This window comes from Pistacia vera, unplaced genomic scaffold (genome assembly GCF_008641045.1).
Source record: "Pistacia vera cultivar Batoury unplaced genomic scaffold, PisVer_v2 Contig78, whole genome shotgun sequence".
Classification (NCBI taxonomy): Eukaryota; Viridiplantae; Streptophyta; class Magnoliopsida; order Sapindales; family Anacardiaceae; genus Pistacia; species Pistacia vera.
This window is the reverse complement of record NW_022196645.1, coordinates 2523782-2544815: the sequence shown is the minus strand read 5'-3', so window position 1 is coordinate 2544815 and position 21034 is coordinate 2523782. Positions and strand designations below refer to the sequence as shown.

The 21034-nt window shown below is 33.5% G+C and overlaps 1 protein-coding gene across 1 annotated transcript; it reads right to left on the bottom strand.

Moving 5' to 3' along the window:
- Nucleotides 1-9125: 9125 nt before the first annotated feature.
- On the bottom strand, nucleotides 9126-17896 carry LOC116116660 (lysine--tRNA ligase; the record flags this gene model as incomplete). The annotated part of the gene is made up of 16 exons (XM_031402712.1): nucleotides 9126-9260; nucleotides 9409-9460; nucleotides 9552-9695; nucleotides 9793-9861; nucleotides 9971-10114; nucleotides 10802-10958; nucleotides 11062-11158; nucleotides 11266-11548; nucleotides 11661-11786; nucleotides 13977-14039; nucleotides 14120-14274; nucleotides 14588-14673; nucleotides 15911-16004; nucleotides 16109-16274; nucleotides 16382-16453; nucleotides 17786-17896. Coding segments are annotated over 16 exons (1833 nt in total), but the record flags the coding sequence as incomplete, so codon positions are not given.
- Nucleotides 17897-21034: the final 3138 nt, after the last annotated feature.

Below are 21034 nucleotides of genomic sequence, written 5' to 3'. Positions count from 1 at the left end.
ATTCTTTTGTAGGAACAATTTCTAGACTCTCTAATTTAGTAATAGTATGTATCTTAGATATTGAAATATTTTTTAAATTACTAATGTCTTTTACTAATGGTTGATTAACAAATTTAAATGTTACATCTTGTCCTAAAATATTTGTTGTAATTTCTTTATCGTTTACTGTGAAGGGGTAAATTTGAGTAATAAAAGGAGTATCTAATATAACATCTTGATCTAAATCTTTTGCTAGAATAAAAGTATTTTTAATACAAAAATTTTATATACATCATAAGCATTGGATAATTTATAATTAATGTTTAATTGTTGATCATTAGCTCCATGTAATCTTTCTTTTGTTTTTTCATAATATTTTGTTGAAATTAATCATCCTCTCATACAATTTTGATCTACTCCTATGTCTACTAAGGCTTGTGTAATAATATTTAATTCATGATTAATATTAATCATAATATAAACATGCCATTTTTTAAATTGAATTCTAGAGATTTCATTAATAAATGATTCTTCAGTTTCTTCAATAATTTGAAATTTTGATTTCGAGGTTAATCGGTTTCCTATAGTTTCTTTAGAGGCTTTTAAATATAATAAATTTGTCTTTATTTCAAAATTATCTTTTTGTAATTCTTTAACTTGATTTTTTATAATATTGATTTCTTCTTACAAGTCACTTAGAGTAACTTGTGTGGGTTTGTCAAATCTTTTTAATATATCTTTTAAATTATAAGAATCTACATCTTTTTGTTTTTCTTCAGATAAAATTAATTCTTTAAGTTTTAATAAATATTCTCTCTTAATATCTTCATCCTGAATTTTATCAATAATATCTAATAGAAATTCTTTTGATTTAGTGATAACATTTATTGACTTAGGTCTAGAGGTTGATATCATATTTATTGATTTCATTGCACAATAGCAATGGCCCATGCAATCACAATCTTCAGAGTCTTGTGAAGTTTCACTTCTTGTTTCAGAAGAGTTTTCTTGAATTTGATAAATCATATCTTCATTATCTGTGTTATAACTAGATTCTTCTTCAGAGTCTGTTTGAATAATATTTAATAATTGTTGTTTTAATTTTGAATCTATTTCTAATTTTTTAATTTGATCTTTTATTGGACACTTAGTAGCATAATGACCTTGTTGTTTACATTTCCAACATGTGATAGGTTTTTTAGATATTTTCTTATCGAAATGTTTTTTCTTTTTATAAGACTTATCATAAGATTTTTGTTCATATTTATAATCTTTTTTGTAATAAGGTTTTTTTATATTGTTTTTGTTTTTTATCTTTTTTATATTTTACAGAGGGAGGTAATATTTTTTTCATAACCATATTGATTACAAAATCCACTTAATTCTGTTTTCTTATGTTTTAATTCAGCTTTTAATTTTAAATCACTGCAAATTATTAAAGCTTCATTGTTAATAAAACTAATTAAATCTCCATAAGTTAATTTTTCATAAGGTATATTTCCATCATATTTTCTATATAATGCATTTTTAATAGTTTGACTAAATAATCTAAGAACCTTTCTTTCCAAAAGGGTTTCCTACAGTCTGTTCTTATAAATACTTTTTTTGTAAAAACATATCCTTATACCATCTAAATGTTGGAGTTGTCGACTAATTCAGTATTAATGGGTAATGCAGCGCCCCCGAGCCCGTAGGCGGTTTTGGGTTTTTCCATGTATAACCGCTGTAGGATTTCTTTTAAGTTACTAATTCCTTGTTGGGTTGGGCTTAGGAATAGGAATCCTTGTAAAACTAAGTTTAGTCTCTTAAACCTAGTATATAATCATATTTTTCTCTTGTTATGTGTGTGAGAGCAATTCATTCATTGTAAACGAGAGAGGTGAGGCATATTGCAATAATATTGACTCAGCTGGACGTAGGCCACATTGGGTGAACCAGGGTAAATCGCGCGTGTTATTTTCTTTGTTTACTGTTTGATTTGTTTTACTATTATATTTTGTTCTTGTTGTTGTCTCTATTTCGTTCACTAAAATCTGCCATGGTTGGATATCTTAGGTTTGATAATATTTCTTGTGATTTTTTCTGAAAGCTTGTTGGGTCTCCTACAAAGTTTTTGGTTATTGCATAAATTAATGTAGCTACAGCGTCTCCTTCTTCTTATTCATACTCTATTTGACTAGTATTTTCAATTTTGACTTTTCTAATCTTTTTTGTTGCATGTAATATGTGATTCTGGTAAATCATTATCCCACCAATTCTTAAGCATTCCCGTAAATCCTGAGACTAATATATTTGCTATTTGATTATCAGTGTTATCATGAGATTTATAAGCTAATGCTGACATAGTCATTTCTTGTAAAACGTTTAATATTTGGTGTTCAGCTAATCCATCTATATTCCATTCATCTATTCTTGTTCGATTATAGGAAGATCTAGCCATTTGTATTACATCTTCAAATTGCAAATCTGGTAAGGAAAGTCTTGAGTAATAGTTTCGAGTTTTAGGATATTTTATATTATTTCTCATTTTATTAATAGATAAGTTTTGAAAATGTTGATTTAATTCTTCTATAGGGTCGGATTCTATAAGAACATTAATGTTTGATTTAGAGGGTGATAATTCACTAAGTTTTTTACTAATAGTTTCTAGGATAGTATTGTGATTATTGAATTTAACAATTTCTTCTTTTGGTATATCAAAGGGTTCAAAAAATGGTTTAACATATTTTTATGAATAAAGAGGTGTTGAATTTCCCATTTCTACTATCTCCTTCCCAGGGATTTTTGAAAATTTTGTGATTATGTGTGTAGTATTATCTTCTATCCTAGGGTTGTGATGATTTATATTAGTAATTATGGGTTGATTTTGTTCTAAGGGAGTTTCTCTAAATTTTAATCTTATTGTACCATCTGGTTCTTATATTATTTGTTGTATTTCATATTCATTTTGATCATGTAAAGGTTTTAGAGGGCATAATTTTTCTATTTTCCAATATGTTTGTTTAATAATTTCATCCCAAGCTAATCTTTTTGGTGTAAAAGTTTTATGTTTTGTTTTATCGGCTTCTATAATAACTGTGTGTCTTGGTGGGAACATCCTAATGGCTCTTGGACTAATTGTGGTATTCATAACTTTGTAATAAATCATTTATATTAATGCTACTGGTTGGGTTTTATCTTGATAAGTAAGATTAGAAGCTTTTAAGTTGATAGTTAATGCAGACAGTATTGTTGGATCATATAATCCTACTGTAAAGTTTGGATAACAATCAAAATAAACTGGACCACTTTCTAAATTAGAATTTAATACTGCTAATAAAGAGTTTTTGAAGTTTAAATTTCTTGTATCTCTTAACATTACTAATATTAGAATGTTTTGTCTTAGTCTAAATAATGGTTTTACTTCTAATTGTACTAATCCTATGTATAAAATTTTATAATTGTTTTGTCTGTGTTTATGTATTGCTTCTTCGGAAAGAAGTTGAATTTCTTCAACCCTCTCTTCGGTTATCATTATTGTGTCTTCTGTTGTTTTAATAAAGCAATCTGACATAAATTCAAAACTACCTATTTGATATATTGTGTCTTTTTTAACTGGTGGTATGTTCCAATTATGTAAGTGTTGATCGATATTTGCCATATTAATTTCTTGAGTGTTAATAGATTTCATTAATTCTTTATTATTGTTTGTGTTTTGGTGTTGAATGTTAATTCTAATAACGTTATTGTTACTATTATCATCTCGCTTACTGCTACTTCCTAATCTCCTTAAGAAATTAGACATCTCTAAAATAATTCTAACCTAAAAGTTTCAATTTCTCTCCTAGATTACAGGACCACTAAGGTACGGGACCACCTAACAAGGTTGACCAACGGTTACAAGCGCACCCTCCAGGCTGACCAAGCGCAACCTAGAATCAATTCTAGAGTTCTTTTAGATTAAAACCTTCTAGATTTATCTAACCCTTGATTCAACCAAGAAATGAACAGTGCTACAAATGAACAGTAAACTGCTGCAGTGTGAATTGTGATGAACAGTGACTGTAAACATTAATTTTGAACAGTGTTTTGCTACAGTAACAACGATAATGGATGTTAATTTGTTCCGTTTTTAATTCCTAATTCCTCACTTCTATTGACTCTTGGCTTTGATACCATATAAGGCAAAGCACTCAATCTCTCTACTCTCTACTCCAAATCTCCAATCAAATTCTCATTCAATTTATATTTATATTTATAATTTATTCATATTATTATTTATTTATTTATATTATTCAATATTTTTTTTATTTTTCAATATCATCTCTTATTCATATTATTTTTTCATTTTACTTATTTATTATTTTATCATAAATTCATAATGGATTCCTGAAATAATGCATTCGGAGAATCATCTCCAAATAAGTTTTATATTCCATCCACCAAAGAAATGGAAGGGTTTGATCCATTTTTCACCCTTCCTCCAAAGGCAACAATTGCAATTCAGCAACAACTGCAATTCAACAACCACATTCGGCTGGGACGAGGTGTAACCAAACACAAGCGAACTGCAACTCAACGGGCATGGTCCAACCCCCTCGACCGTCAAAGAGGGTCGTGTCCGATGTATGGCGACACTTCACCAAATTAAAACGGCCAAAGACAAATGGGGAGGGGGAAGAATCGTGTGGGGTATATAATTTCTGTGAAACCATTAAAACCATTATTGGCGTTGAGAAGAGGACTTCGACGATGCGACAACACTTAGAGAAGAAGCACCCCCAAATAATGCAGTTGTCTGGTACATCTTCAACCGGATCAGGTAGGTAAATTCAAACTCAACTTAATTTTAATCCTCAACTCTCTCAACATGACAATACAATGCACATGTTACACGAGAGAAAATAACAAGATTCATAGTTGCTACAGACTCTCCCATTTGTTTATCTCAATATCCTTATTTTATTCACATGATTAAAACTGTATTTTTTTCAGCATATACCCCTGTTAGTAAAAATACAAGTAGAAGATATATACTAAAACTTTATAACAAAATAAATAATAAACTTAAAAACGAATTTCAAAATTTAAGAAATATATCTGTTGCACTTACATCAGACATATGGGCTTCTAGATCAAAAACAAATTTTTTAACTGTCACAATACATTTCTTAAATCATAGTTGGGGTTTACAACAAAAATTGATAGGTTTTAAACTATTATATGAAAAACATAGTGCTGACACTATTTATTTTACAATTCTTGAAGTTTTGCAAGAATATGTATTAACTGATAGAGTTGTAGTGCTAACGTTTGATAATGCAGTTGCTAACACTACGACAATCTCTTTATTTGAAAAGAGATTAGATCCGCGTGGTGAAGGCAAATTTTTTCACTAGAGATGTGCTTGCCACATCATCAATTTGATAATTAAAGCAGGTTTAGATGTTATACATTCGAAGATGGAGAGGGTGCGCGCGGCTATCAGATTTATCGTTAGTGATAGCAACAAAAGATGACAAGAGTACGTCAAATATTGTAGGCAAGAGGACCCATCGATTTGACTTTTGAAGTTATGTACGGACATGCCTATCCGTTTGAACTTCACCTGCTTAATATTGGAAAAAGTTTTGTCAACCGCAAGACAAAATACAGATTTCGTCAACCAAAAGAACCATCCGGAGGAAGTTGTCAGCTATAATGATTGAGCAGTTTGTGAACTTTTTTATTCATTTCTTAAAAATTTTTATGATTCCACTAATACATTAAGTGGTATTTATTATTCGACTACTGATTTAGCGTTAGATATTTTATTTCAAATTTCTAAAACTTTTGCTAAATATAGATATAATGACGTTTTAATAGAAATTGTTTTAAAGATGGAAGAAAAATACAAAAAATATATGGTTAAATATTCAATTATTATATGGATTAGGCCTTATTGTAGATCCTAGGTTTAAATTACATGTAGTTAAATGTATAATTATTGAGATAGACCAGCAATAACGACATGATTATACTTCTTATATGACTGAATTTAAGCAAAAATTAGAAAGTTTTTTTTTTTATATCAGAACAGGTACAATAGAAGTGGAAATGGAAGTGGAACGTCCAAGAGAGACGATCAGGACCATGATGAAGACCTCTATCAAGGATCGAGCATGTGAACATATATGGAACATGGCAAAAATAGCAGCTCCAGCTCGTACATACATTGACAAAATGAGTTGAATCGCTACTTACAAATGGATATGTTCTACATGACGAAGAAGGAGAAACGTGAGATGAATGTGTTTCAATGGTGGAACCAACATCAAAGTCGATTCCCCATTGTAGCCCAAATGGCACGTGACATTTTATCTGTGCCGCTTTCTACAATTGCATCCGAGTCAGCATTTTTAACGAGTGGCCGAATTGTTGAAGACAGAAGATGTTCTTTAATTGATGAGATGATTGAAGTGATAACGTGTTTACGAGATTGGACTCATACAGAGAAAAGACTACAATAGCACCCTAAAGATCCCGAACTACTCGAACTCTTTATGAACACAGATTTTAATGATTTAAATATTATTAAAGATAAAGATGAATAATTTCATATAAAAAATTTATTTAATTGGTTATTTGTGAAGCGTGATTGTGTGATTGTGTAAATATTACATTTATGTTAAAATTAACCATTAATTTATTTATTATTTTTTTAAATTAATTAAACTTTTAAAAACTTACTAATCTACACTTAAAAATTACATAAACCCCCCTACAGAATTTTATTTCACCCCTAAAATATAAAAAAAAGATAGGAGAGAAAATGAAATTTTACAAGCCCATAGGACTGGTCCTATGGGCCCAGGACCAATCCTAGGGACTAGTCCGGGTCCTGAAATTGCTTATAGCCCTGGGACCGATCCCAAGCCCACAAGCAACCGATCCTTGACCAACTCTAAATCAATGTGACTCACATCATCTTGTTGAAGTTGCAGTACAAGACTGGTTTCGAGAAAAGCTAGAATGATAATTGATTCTATGACCATTCTGATTTTTCCTTATTGAGCTCACTTAGAAAGTTTATATCAAACATCAATGATTTGCAAAATATAAAAATTAAAACTTGTCTTGTTAGGGAGATTAAGTAAATAAAACAACCCAAAACCAAATACTACGATTTTTTTAAACAATTCAAATTATGTCACATAATTAACCCAAAAATATGAAATTTTCTTTGTTTTTAAATCATTATACTCAATCTGTTAGCATGCATTTCCTCTATACCAAGTTTTCATCACAAAGCATTCCAATAATTTGCAGTCTACCAAGTTTCAAGAAACCCAAAATTTAGATGAATGCATAAATGATAAATTTATAAAATAAATAAATCATACTCAGTTCCCTTTTCCCTCAAAATCAGAAACTATTCAGGCAAAAGAAATGCACGCCACTCCTTTGGTATCTAGACAGACCCAGATGCGGCCAAGGCCACAACAAACTCACCGCAAAAGTTGCACTTGCTGTGGTGAAAATAGAGAGAGCCGCTAAACCCAAACGAGGAAATGGAGCAAGCGGCAGGTTTAAGAGAAGAAAAAAAGGTTAAGGGGCGCTTGGTGGAGAGTGAATGAGAAAGAAAAGAGTGCAGTGGTGGGCTGGGTTGTGGTGGTGAAGAAAAAGGATTTATGGAAGAGATAGGCGAAAATTTGAGAACTTGAACTTTAATTCCACCCAAAGTGGCGAAGAAGAACTGAAGATCGTTACCTTATTGACGACGACTGTCGAAAATGCATTGACATCGACTGCCAAAAATGTGTTGACGACCTATGTTTCAAAACCCAGACCGGATCGATCAATCCAACCGGTTAAACCAAGACCCGGCCTTTAATCTAAGTTAACATAAAAACCGAAAATAACATAAACCCAATTTAGATCGGTAATAGACCGGCGAAACAGTAAAAACCGTCGATCCGACCGGTTTGAAGCTTAAAATGGTTCATTGTTTTGGGATTAATCTGATCTCTAATTCCTAAATCAGATTTGCAGCACCGTTTTATTCTCTATTTCATTGAGTCAGCAAGCATTCTTCATTTTATTTTAATACCATTTTCATCTTCAAAGACCAAATTGCATCTTCCATTTTCATCTTTTATTCTTCACTTACTTTAAAATCTACCATGTAAGGAAGAAGAAGTAAAGGAAGGGGAAAGAAGAAGAAAGAGAAGAGGAGACAAAGAAGAATAGAGGAAGGAAGAAGATTAAAAGAAAGAGGAGAAGACAAAGAAGAATAGAGGAAGGAATAAGATTAGAAGAAAGAAAAAAGGAGACGAAGAGAAAGAGAAAAGAGAAAAGAGAAAAAAGTTATTGAAAAAATGGGAAAAGAATAGAAGAAAGAAGAAAGTGACGGGGAGAAAGAGAAAAAATGAGAAAGATAAAAGTGATTGGGAGAGATAAAAAATAATTAATAATAAAAGTTACAAGTTATTTCAAATATACAGGGACTCGTGTAAATTTTAAGAGTGTATTTGCCAGTTTTTAAACTTATAAAGACTGAAAAATTATTCAGAGATCTATCTGTTGTGTATCGATCAGACCAATCGATCCAACCGGTTGAACAGGTTAACCCAAAAACCGACTCCTTGATCGGCTCAAAGAACGGTCCGATTTTTAAAACAACATTGACGACGACTGCCAAAAATGCAGAAATGAAAAAATGGTGAAGATGAAAAGAAGCTAAAGTGAAGAATGAAAATTGAATGAATCTAGAATGAAAATTGAATGAATCTAGAATGAACATGAAATGAAGAAAATGTCGAATGCAAACTTAAAAGGAGAAATTAGATTTAGGTTTTTACAAATTAGGATGGGGTTAAGAGTAACCCGGTTTTGGCTTGAAAGCGATTGGACCAGCGATTCGCTACAATTACTATGGTCCAACCAAAAGTCAATCTTGGGTGAATCATTAATCTCGGTTTTTTGCTTAACCCGACCCGACTCAATGGCCGGTTCCCGATCGAACCGGTTAAACCGGTCGAGCCCGGCCGGGCTGGGTTTTAAAACATTGTTGATAAGTATGCTATATATTCAATATGAGCATTTTATGGTGTGTACTTGAGAGCACAATTCTTATCATATAATGGGTTGTATAATATAACATAATAAGACCCTTTTAACACCAAAAATATAAAATAAAATAACTGGTGCAAAAGTAATAACAAAAATTTGACCGCAGGATTGCCTCTTCGATTCTCGATTAGAGCCCCAAAATAAATTTACTTATCAGATTTCAGCTCCTCAAAACACCTAATTTGCTGCAGCTGCCAATAAACGAGAAAACAAATTCGCCAACGTCAAAGAATGGTAATCTCTGTGATATGCAACAAACTGTACACTAATTGCAACCGAAACAAACATGTATCAAGGCACTAAAATAAAGTTTCCAAATGGAACATATAGGTGGAGTACCTTTAGCAGATGGTTCATCCTGAGGTTTCATGGCTGGGAAGAGAAGAACCTCCTGTGACAAATAACATACAAGAGATGATGAATGACTGCTAACAGTGCGAACCAATGACAGGGAAGAAATGCATGAGAGAGAGACCACAAACCTTGATGTTTTGTGAGTCGGTAAACAACATGGTCAGCCGATCAATTCCCAAACCCCATCCACCAGTTGGAGGCAATCCATACTCTAAAGCCGTACAAAATGTCTCATCCAGAGCCATTGCTTCGTCATCACCTGATTGTCGGTCCTGATATTTAAAGAAGATATCAGATTTTTCACAAAATTCCCAGTGGATTATTAAGAATAGTAAAATTGTAATCATAAATCCTAAACATATGTGATACCTTTAGTTGCTCAGCAAATCGTTGACGTTGTACCACGGGATCATTCAGCTCAGTGTATGCATTGCAAAGCTGTGTAGCAGCATATTAGTTAGAAAGAATAATATTAAAAGAAATTAAAAAAGAGCTGCATCAAAATGGGCAAAACAAAAACAAGAATTTTATAATCAGATTAGCATACTTCATGCTTGTTAATGAACAATTCAAAACGCTCAGTCAGGCCTGGCTTTGATCTGTGCCACTTCGCCAAAGGACTCATTATCTCAGGATGGTTAATGATGAAAGCAGGATTAACACATGTCTCTTCCAAAAAGTGACCCACAAGCTGCCATCACAAAAAAAATAAGATTAATCAATAATATAGATAATATAATTAGTGCGTAAGGCATTTTGGGGAGTAATATTTGGTGAATGCATCTTTCAGTCAAATATTCATGCTTACAGTTCATATGTGCACACATGTGATATGTCAAAAATTAAATATTCTATTTGATAATAATCCCGGACACAAACTACCTGAAGGTCCTGAACCCACACCACCAAGCCCCAACAAACAAATGGGCAGGTACAATAAAAAAATTAATGATAAAATCACAAATATTAGCGCAGGAAAAACTTCTTATAAAATGATTATGCTTAAATAACATGCGAAAAGAATATTACATTCCACATCATCTTAGGTTGCATGCCACAACCAGAAATCCTTTTCTCAACAAGGTTAACTACCACGAAATACTTCCCAATGATGATCACTCAAAAGGCAGTCATAATGAGTCATTGTTATAATAACCAAAGGCTAAGTACTAATAGAAATAGAAAAACAAAATAAGAGTCACAAGAAGGATCTTTTCTTTTTATTCCAGTAGACCTTTTCTAAAACAATTTATTTTTCCTATGTTACACCCAAATCCAAACCTTTAGTCTATTATAGTACATACTACACAAAAGAAGGGCAATACAAGTTCTTAAATTCATGTCAATAAATTTGAAAGACCTAATAAAGAAAAGTTACCTTGTCTAACAAGCGGGTAGTTGTTTGAGGAGGGGGGCATTTGACATCATACTTCAAGCAAGCATCCACCAGATATTTGTTAGCCTCATCGCTGGATAGGTCCTTTGGTATCTTGAGGTTAGCCATCTTCTCCAACTCATCAATCATGTCAATCCTTCTGTAACATTTAAAAAACGAGGATAAATTCAACTCCAAAAGAGATCTCCACACAGATGTTTAATCTTATAACAGTGATAACCATAAAATAAAGGATTGTTGACCTGAAAGGAGGTGTGAAATCAATCTCGATTGGATCCTTATCAAGCCCATTGGCATGATATTTGATTTTATAGCCACCGGTAATTTCCTTGACCATCCCTGTTTCGTTCAAAATAAGTCAGGAGTCATCTTAAGTCTAGTTGAAAAAGAAAAACTCAAGATACTGGAAGCTAAGATTTCTCTCGACGTCAATGTTTTCTACTTACCACTCAACATTTGTTCGGTAAGTTCCATCAAATCATTGTAGTCTGCAAAAGCCATATAGAACTCGCAAGTGGTGAATTCAGGATTATGAGTCAAATCAATACCCTCGTTTCTAAATTGTTTTCCAATCTCATAAACTCTATCCAGCCCACCAACAACTAGCTCCTTAAGATACAGTTCAGGTGCAATGCGCATAAACAACTTCATATTAAGCTCATTGTGATGGGTAACAAAAGGACGTGCAGCTGCTCCACCAGCAATCATGTTCATCATGGGTGTTTCAACCTAAAGGTGAATACGGCATTAATGATAATGAAAAGTATAATTAATCCAAAAATATATATATGCTAATTCCATCAAAGAAGTGAACCATTAAACAACCAGACAGATTACTAACCTCCAAGAAATCAAGATTGTCAAGGAATCTCCTAACATAAGAAATAACCTTTGCTCTAGTCTTGAATATTTGCCGAACTTCCAGATTCAACATCAAATCCAAGTAACGTTGACGATACCGAGTTTCCTAGCAGAGGCAAATTAACCTTTTAAATCACCACTAAAAAAGGGAACAAATGTAAACTAAATTGCTGAAATGTAAATAGTAACAGAGTAACAATGTTCATGCAATTACTGAAAACACCATATCAAAAATTCTTCAGGCTCAAGTTAACGCACCAAACTTAATTACCAATGAAATAAAATACAGATTAAAAAGGAAATTCAAGGCTCAGCCACCATCAAATTATGTAGAAGTAAGAAGTTTACATAGACAAGCTAAGAAGTTTACATAGACAAGCTCCATCTATTGCACTAGAAGGCCCAGCTAGAAGCTTTACAGGGTACCTAACGACGTACAGAGCAGTTGTTCACAATATTGTGCTGACATCCCTCTTAGCAAATAATTCATACCATCTTCTTGTTGCTACTGCTCCAAATTTTTATTTTTTATTCTCTTTTAAGAGGAAAAAATTTACATTAGGCTATTACATTAAGAAAAAAGAGGGTACAACATAATGGAAAGGCCGACTGACAAAAAAAGGACAAGCTGTCCAAGAACCCCAAAAAATTCAGAAACTATACAAAGAAAAGTCAGCTCAAATCCATAAACAAGTGAAGCCTTAGCCTAGAAATCAAGAACATCCTTTCTAATTNATTTATATTAGGCTATTACATTAAGAAAAAAGAGGGTACAACATAATGGAAAAGCCGACTGACAAAAAAAGGACAAGCTGTCCAAAAACCCCAAAAAATTCAGAAACTATACAAAGAAAAGTCAGCTCAAATCCATAAACAAGTGAAGCCTTAGCCTAGAAATCAAGAACATCCTTTCTAATTAGGCTATTGAAGCTTCCCAACTTTGAAGAATAAAGAAAAACAAAACTTCCTCACATTCTGAGAGAACATACGCCCATAGAGAAGCCCAAATTCCTTAATTAGCTATTGCTCCAGACTATTCAGTAATATACCACAGCAGTGTGTTGCAACTCAAGAATAAATTCTCCCTTGGAGAGTCAATTTCAGCCATTATCGGACACTTCAGTTTCAATCCTAAGGCCAATATTGTCCACTTAAAGTTGGAAGACAAGATATCAATGATAAGTAAGATTTCAGTTTCAAGTACTGATATCACCTACTAATATCAACCAAGGTTTTGCTCAAATTAGGATAGAAGAAGGGCAGACTAATTAATTCCAACTAAACCTGAGCTGAAATATGGGAAAGCTTGCCAGAAAACTTCTACAATAACTGTTCAGAGTATGGATTAGAACCAACTTTTTAGCAAGTCTTAGGTGTATGACAGTGGAAAAATAACATGTACTTTTATCAAGTATGACACAAAATCAAATACAATTATTAAGCATATGAAAGATAATAATGATAGTAATAGTCAATTTTAGTACTTCCAATATATAGAAGTAGAAAAACATATAGATCTGTGAAATTTGCTGCATACACATATATATGTGGTTATGCATACACATGCAAAAACATATATACAATAGATGAAGTAGATTATCTTGAGTTATGCATATGTAGCATTGCCATAATATGATTAAAATTGAGAGAACGAAAAAGACTATTTCCAGAACTCTTCAATTATGACCCTCCAAATATGTTTCTGGCTCAACTAAAATTCCAAAAAGGGCTTGAATACCAGTTGTAAATAATCCAAGGAACTAATTGCAGCTAATTTATTGATTCCACAGGTATTATTGTTTAACATAATCATCAAACTTATTAAGAAAATTTAATGAGTTGGTGAACAAGATGACACTAGTTATTACAGTGTAAGCCTCGTTACATACATTTAAAAGTAATAATTTGCTATACAAGCATATCTCATGTTTCCAAAACCTGGGAGTTTCCAAGCTTAAGATAAAGGAGAAACACTCAAACCAGACTGGCTCCAATTGAGCTATGAATACCACAATCAATCCTTACCATAAGTTTGGCACTAAATATATCAACAAGCGTAGATCCAAAAAAGACCAATCTCAAATCTTATATGTTGTTCTCTAATTTTATGTTCCTTTAGCTTCTTGCATTTTGCATCAGAAAGTCATGTAGATCCAAATATATGACAATGCACACTTCATACACCTAGATAATCTATTTATGCCCAAAGTTGATGCAGTTTAATTTCATGCACATGGTCCAAAACATCTAAAATAACAAAAATGACTTCTCCTTAATAATGGATATTAATTAATACCTGATCTTTTAAAATATAATTGTCAGGGTTCCTGGTACTTCCTGGCACCCATACGTCAGCTCTCTGCAGAAAAGGGAACAGATTGTTAACATCATGAAAGGATCTCAGTCAAAATCAAGTCAGTCAGGGCAAACTTTGTTTACCTTAGAATTATCCGCAGCAGGATCAGGTTTAACTTTGCTTCCCTTAGTATTATCCCCACCAGGACCAGGTTTCTTAGTTGGCATCATATGGAGACAATGAGAAAGTACCACAAATATTTTAGGAAAAATACTCAATTCCCCCCTCTTAGTTTTTCCTGGAAGGATGAGGAAGAGAAAGATTAAACCAAAGTATACAATTAACTAGCATAAAGCTTTCAGGTCAAAAAGAGCTAGCACAGCATCAAAATGAAGATGCATCTTTTTTTTCTGGTGGATAAGAAACTATTAAGTAGGATCACCACTTTGTCCAGCAGATCTCTACTACAGCTAATGTATTTAGTTATTTTTAAGCTCAATCAAGCTGACAAAAATCAATTACTTCTAGAATCCAAATAAAGTGAATTAAAAAGGTGTACACAATATGAAAAAAAGATAATGTGAATTAATTAACAATTGCAATATCCAAACCTGGGAATCCAGTGACACCAACAATGTCACCACGCTTCACACTAGAATGGAACTTCGAAAATTCAGCTTCATCCATGCCTGACTTACTACAATCAGAAAATTCCCAATCAATTAGCCCGAATAGAAGAATCACAATAAAATAAAACAAAACAAAAAGGGCACCAAAAAAAAAAAAATTTTGTTCATTTAGTGTCACATAAAAGGATACAAAATATTGAATTTTTCAACCTTGAACATCATATAGTGCCAATTCAACAAACCACAAATTTATACAGCCGCATGATAGAACATTGCCATCAGAGGTTTACAAGAGGAAGGGAAAGAAGAATAAGAGGAATATTTAGTTAGTTAGGCCCTTTTCGGGAAATTTGTTATTGGAAGCCACGTGACAGCAACAATGCGACTAGTGTGATAGTGGGTATAAATTGAGAGAGAGATCTTGTAAAAAGGAGAGTATATTTTGCTAGTGGGAAATCTGTGGGAGGTCCCTAGCTCCTCGAATTGCTAGGTTTATCTTTCAATTACTTGTTGTTTTCTCTTCTTGTTCTGCTCCGGTTAATTAAGCATTCCTTTTACAGTTCAGCAATACTATATTCAATTCTATAAATTGATTTCTTCTATTACTTGATCTGTGTTGGTGAGTTCTTTGTTCTGTGTGGTTGAGTTGATTGAAAGTGCCCAGGTTCCCATCACCGCACTTACAAAACCAAGGCCAAATTTAAAAGTAATGCATTTTTAAACGTTTCTTAACTATTTTGTTAACATAGATCTTTTAGATGTGTATATGAAACATAAAGGGAAACAAAAACAAAAATGCAGCTTGCACCCTAAACTATAGAGAAATAAATGTACAGCCAAAAGTATATCTGGAAAGAAAAAACTTTAAATTCTTCCCCCAATTTCCTTCTTGTCTTTTTTATTTTTGATATGTGATAATTTCCACTTATTCAACTTTAAAGAGTCGGGATAAAATTCTTATCTTGACTTCATTTCATTTTCTGGTTTTACAATAACTTTTGAGATTGTATCCCAAAACTATTTTAGAGCTTGTAACTAAAGAGGTTTCTTAAAATTTTTTGGCTCCCTTACCTTAAAAATAAAAAATTGCATTTGAATTCTTAATCAAGCTGGACCTTAATAATTAAAGTACATGGTTGGTCAAACAAATAAAAACAATAACATAGACAAATCCCACTATAATTGCTGAAACATAAATTGCTATTTAATTTAACCCCACCCTACCCGTCCTCCCAAATTGGAAAGAGAAAATATGTAAAGTACAAATGAGTTTTAACAATAGATAAAATAGTAATGAAAAAGTACCTAGCATCAGCCATAACTTGGAGTTTTGCACCACCACCGTGCAAATCATAGAATAAGAGCTTTGATGACGAAGATCGTTTGCTCATGATTCTTCCTGGCAAAATATAATTATAATAAAGTTCGATATTTTAAAAAAAAAAAAAAAAAAAAAAAAAAATCAGATGATACCTACAACGATTGAAGTCCCATTTTTTATACCTGCCAAAGATACAGTCACATCCTCAAGATGCTCCCCATTGCCTAAGCCTCCATATTTCTCAGTATACTCAAGAATAGACATGTCAACAAAGAATTTGTGGGGATATGGATTTTTTCCATCAGCCTTCTGAGCAGCGAGATATTTCACTCGATTTTCGAAGTATTGCTGCAGAAGAAACAAATCAGAAAAACAAAACAGCAGACAGTCAGGTGTTATCTGCAAAAGAAATACAAAAAGGCTCAAAATTATTGTTAAGAACCATGGAATCATACCGTTGGATCCATATCTTCATCATCAGCTGCAGCTTTCTGGTTCTGATTCTGCATGCTTGCCTTGGCAGCAGCCTTGAATTTATAAACACATACGTTACTAACGTCAAATTATTAACTACATTACACAAATTCTAGTCTCTTAATCCTTAAACCAGAACAAAATAACACCAACGTTCATAAACACATGTTACTAACTTCAAATTAACAACTACATTACACAAACAGTAAAACTTCTCTATAGTGATACTCTATATAGGAATAACATCTATGTAGTCATAAAAAATTTTAGTCTCATGGGATAGGTATATATAAGAATAAACTTCACATTGTAATAAGTTATAATTTTTCTAATTCCTGTCTTAAGAAAGTTGTCTCCACATAGTCATAATTATCTGTATATAGCAAAAATATATATGCTATATCACATTAAAAATTTAAGACGAAATAAAATATTAATCTAAAATTGTTTGGGACAATGATTTATGTTTTATAGTTGTTACCACATTTTTGAACTTGCGGGCATGTAATAACTCGCTAACATAGACACCTTCTTGTTGAAGCCAAAATATATCTAAGTTCTCAATCATGTTTAGAGTTTCTTAGCATGAAACTTTTTTGTATTTCCAAACTATCGTCCTCAAGATTATCTCCTTTCTCTTCTTGTCTAATTGCAGCAATGGTTTCTTTTTTAGTTAAAACATACACGACTTGTTGCTTATTTGGATGATTGAAGACAACATTAATATCATTCGATTAGTGTAATGTAATGTTGCTCATGGATACATGTAATAGTTTTTTGAAATTATGTCTATCTCTTTTATCAATGTCTATACCTTGGATTTGACAAGCTCCATTAATTAATTATTAATGTAATGCATACTTTACCTCTATACCACTTGCAATAAGAATAACTAAGTCAAAACAATAACTTTGTAACTACAACTCTATTAAGTTATAACATCCTCATAATATTAAATTAGTTTGATCCCACCATTATAACTATAGAGAGATTTTACTATATTATAGACTTTTAATCCTTAAACAAGAACAAAACAGCACCAATATTTATAAACACATATGCTACTAACTTCAAATTATTAACTACATTACACCTATTTCTAGTCTCTTAATCCTTAAAGAAGAACAAAATAGCACCAATATTCATAAATACAAATGTTACTAAATTCAAATTAGACACCTACTTCTTGTCTCTTAATACTTGAACAACAACAAAATAACACCAATTAACAAACAAAAACGAATGCCAAATACCCAATAGCCATATAAAAAACTCAAATAAGAAAAAAAAAAAAAAGCCAATTAACAAACAAAAATGAATACAAAATACCCAAAAGGCATATCAAAAAATCAACATATCATCTGCTTAAAACGAAAGCTAAGTACCTGTTTCGCCTTTTCCTCTTCTTTGCGCTTCCTCTCCTCTTCTCTCTGCTTATTCTTCAGCTCCTTCTTGCGAGCACTGAACACGCACACAACCCCACAAGAAAAAAATCGTCAAAAATAAAATTTGATCAAAAAAAAAAAAAAAAAGGACGAAACCCAATGAGAAAATAAGAGTTTAAAAAAAATCCCAGATACGAAAGGAGAGAAGGAGACTTTTGTTATTGTTTCTTCGTGAGCTGCAGGATCAGAAGAGGATGAATCCACGGCCAAGCTCGATACAGCTTTCGCTGTTTCGTCGACTGAGCTCTTACGTTGGCTCGTTGGGGCGCGGTTTGAGAGTGAGAAAGTGATTTGAATGGAATGTGAAAGGGAATGAGACAAGGGATTAGAAGAAGAAAAGAGAGCCGCCACTGCAGGTAAGTAGGGTTTCTATTTTAAGAGGAGAAATGGAGTTTTAACGCAACCAGCCAACCCGGCTATTGATTTTGATAAAATCGTCTACAGGGGAATATGTACAATTTTAAAACTTCAATAATGCTATGGACACTGGGATTTTTGTACCGAAATTGTTACCGACCTACGTGTACACGCCTTGATTTTTTTAATAAATTTTTTCTAGTGAATTGCCGTCCATGTTATATGGACGGGCGTCCATATACAAGGGACGGGCATCCTCATTTAAAGGACGCCTGTCCAAACGTTTTTTTTTTTCTACAGATACTGCACATCATCATCCAACTTTTTGACGTCCTCCAGCTAGTCTTGGTTCTTGAAGGGACAAATACAAGCACAGGTTTTCCATTCTTGGCATGTTGGGCAATTGCAGTATATATGGGTTTCGTCATGGGACATCCTTGCATCAAAATTGGATATATCCACCCTAAATATGTATTTCCAGAGGCACAGGCGAACCCCAGGAGGGAAATTGAAAAGGCCATGAGAGGTAGCCCATCCATTCGTCATGGCTTTTCTATTGCGATCCCATGAAAACTTTGAGGACTATCTTAGTGGTATCAGTGAAGAGATGTTGAGAGCTACTTTACGTCATGGAGTAAGCTGTTTCAGAGCTATTCAAAGGTGGATATGAAGACAGAAGAAAAAGAGAGGAGATAGGGAATGAAGACGAAATTTTTTTTTTTAAAGTATGACGAAATGGACGCCCGTCCAAACGTTTTTTTTTTTTTTTAAGTATGGACGGGAATGGACGCCCGTCCAAACATAAGGGACGGCCGTCCAAAATTTATGGACGGCCGTCCCCAAAGTTTTTTTTTTTTATTTTCATATTTTATTTATGGACGGGCGTCCTTTAAATGGGGATGCTCGTCCCTTGTATATGGACGCCCGTCCATATAACATGGACGGGCGTCCATGTGAGTGAACGGTCGTTCAAATTTGATGGACGGCCGTTCACTAGAAAAAATTTGTTAAAAAAATCAGAGGCGTATTACACGTAGGCCGGTACAATATTTCGGTGCAAAAATCCCGGTGTCCGTAGCATTATTGTTAAAACTTTGGGGCATGTAATAATGTTCAACATACACTCTACACTTGAAAAAGGGAATAATTTAGACCCCAAAATTTAAGGGTGCATTTAGTTTATTATTTTGGGTAGAATTTTGGGGATAGTATTGGATAGTTAGAAAGGGGAGTATTACGAGATAAAATTTAAAAATTTATGAAAAAACCCCTAAGGTTTGCTAATTTAATAAACACCCCAATATATTAAAATATTGTAAAATGACAAAAACACCCCTACCACCTGCAGTGCCAGATTCCGGCCACCACTGTTGAAATCTGGCCAGAAAATTGGATAACCACACATACCAGTTGGATCTGGTGGGTATTCGATCGACATGGCCTTTTCCAGCCATATCCACCACGGATCTGGCTGGAAAAGGCCAAATCTAAGGCCGGATGTGGCCTTCGACGGCCGGAAAAGGTCATCTTTGGCCATCAGCAACGGCCAAAGATATGGCCGTCGTTGACAGTCAACAACGGCCAGATCTGGCCTTTTCCGGCCAGATCCAGGCCAGATCCACCACTGATCTGGCCGAAAAAGGCCAGATCTGGCCATTACCAGCCATTTTCGGTGGTCGTGTGACTGTTGTGACAGATTCTGGCTACCACCGGCGGTGGTTGCTGGAATTTAGCAAGTATTGGCGGATGGGGGTGTTTTTGTTAGTTTTTAAACTTTTTTGGGGGGATATTTAATGAAATTAATAAACTTACGGGGTCTAAAAATAAATAAAAAAATAGACTAATATTTTGGGAATAACGTGTCAAACAACATTTGAAGAATAAGTTTGGGAATATGGATAAAAACAATAAGCCAAACTATGCAGGACATAAACTATGCCTTGTTGCATAATCTTTTTTGCTATTAAAATAAAAAAAAAAATATGTATATATATATATATTAAATAACCCAGTTTTGGAGGTGGGTTTTGGAGCTGTGTAATAACTCCATTCTATTCAAATACTCATAAAATATACACATAATGAAAACACATGTAAAATAACATAAATAGTTGGGCCCAAATATTTTTCTTTCATTAAACATATATATGTACATAAATATTCTTTTCACAAATATTGTAATATGTACAAAACATCAAAAATAAAATGGACAGTGTTGCCATTCCCCTTCGCTTGCTGACGTCCATCTGACCGTGTCCTCACCTAGATCCTGCAAAACATGAAAAACAACGGGGTGAGCACAAATAATGCTCAGTAAGTAAATCCTCTACGCATCTATCCCCGTAACTATCTTTCTCCAATTCTTTCCTTACAATTCTCATTTACTCTTTCTCTTACACCTCTCTCTCATAACTCTTTTCTACTAACTCTCTTTAGTAGTCACGGCCTCATCTTACTGGAGGCACGGCCGGGACTCGCTCCCACTCTACGTGACTTATACTCATTCTAGCTGATCGGACTCGGTTATGCATGGATTCGGAACCCTTGGCCATGTGAGTGTATAATCTCTCTCTCTTGGGTACTCTCGGCTATAGCCCTCATCTGCATGCACTCTCACGGGCTACACCACTTCTCTCTCTCATACTCATGCCGCTCTCTCAATGCGGCGTACATGCGGGAATACTCTACCCATAACTCACGGGTTCCCCATCGCACAACCTCCTCTATTCTCTTTTGTTTAGCACTACTTTCTCTTTGTTCTCTAGTGCTCATTCTCTCTTTCTCTCTCTTTACTCTTAAAGTAGCTTATACTCACATTCTTTACTATTTCTC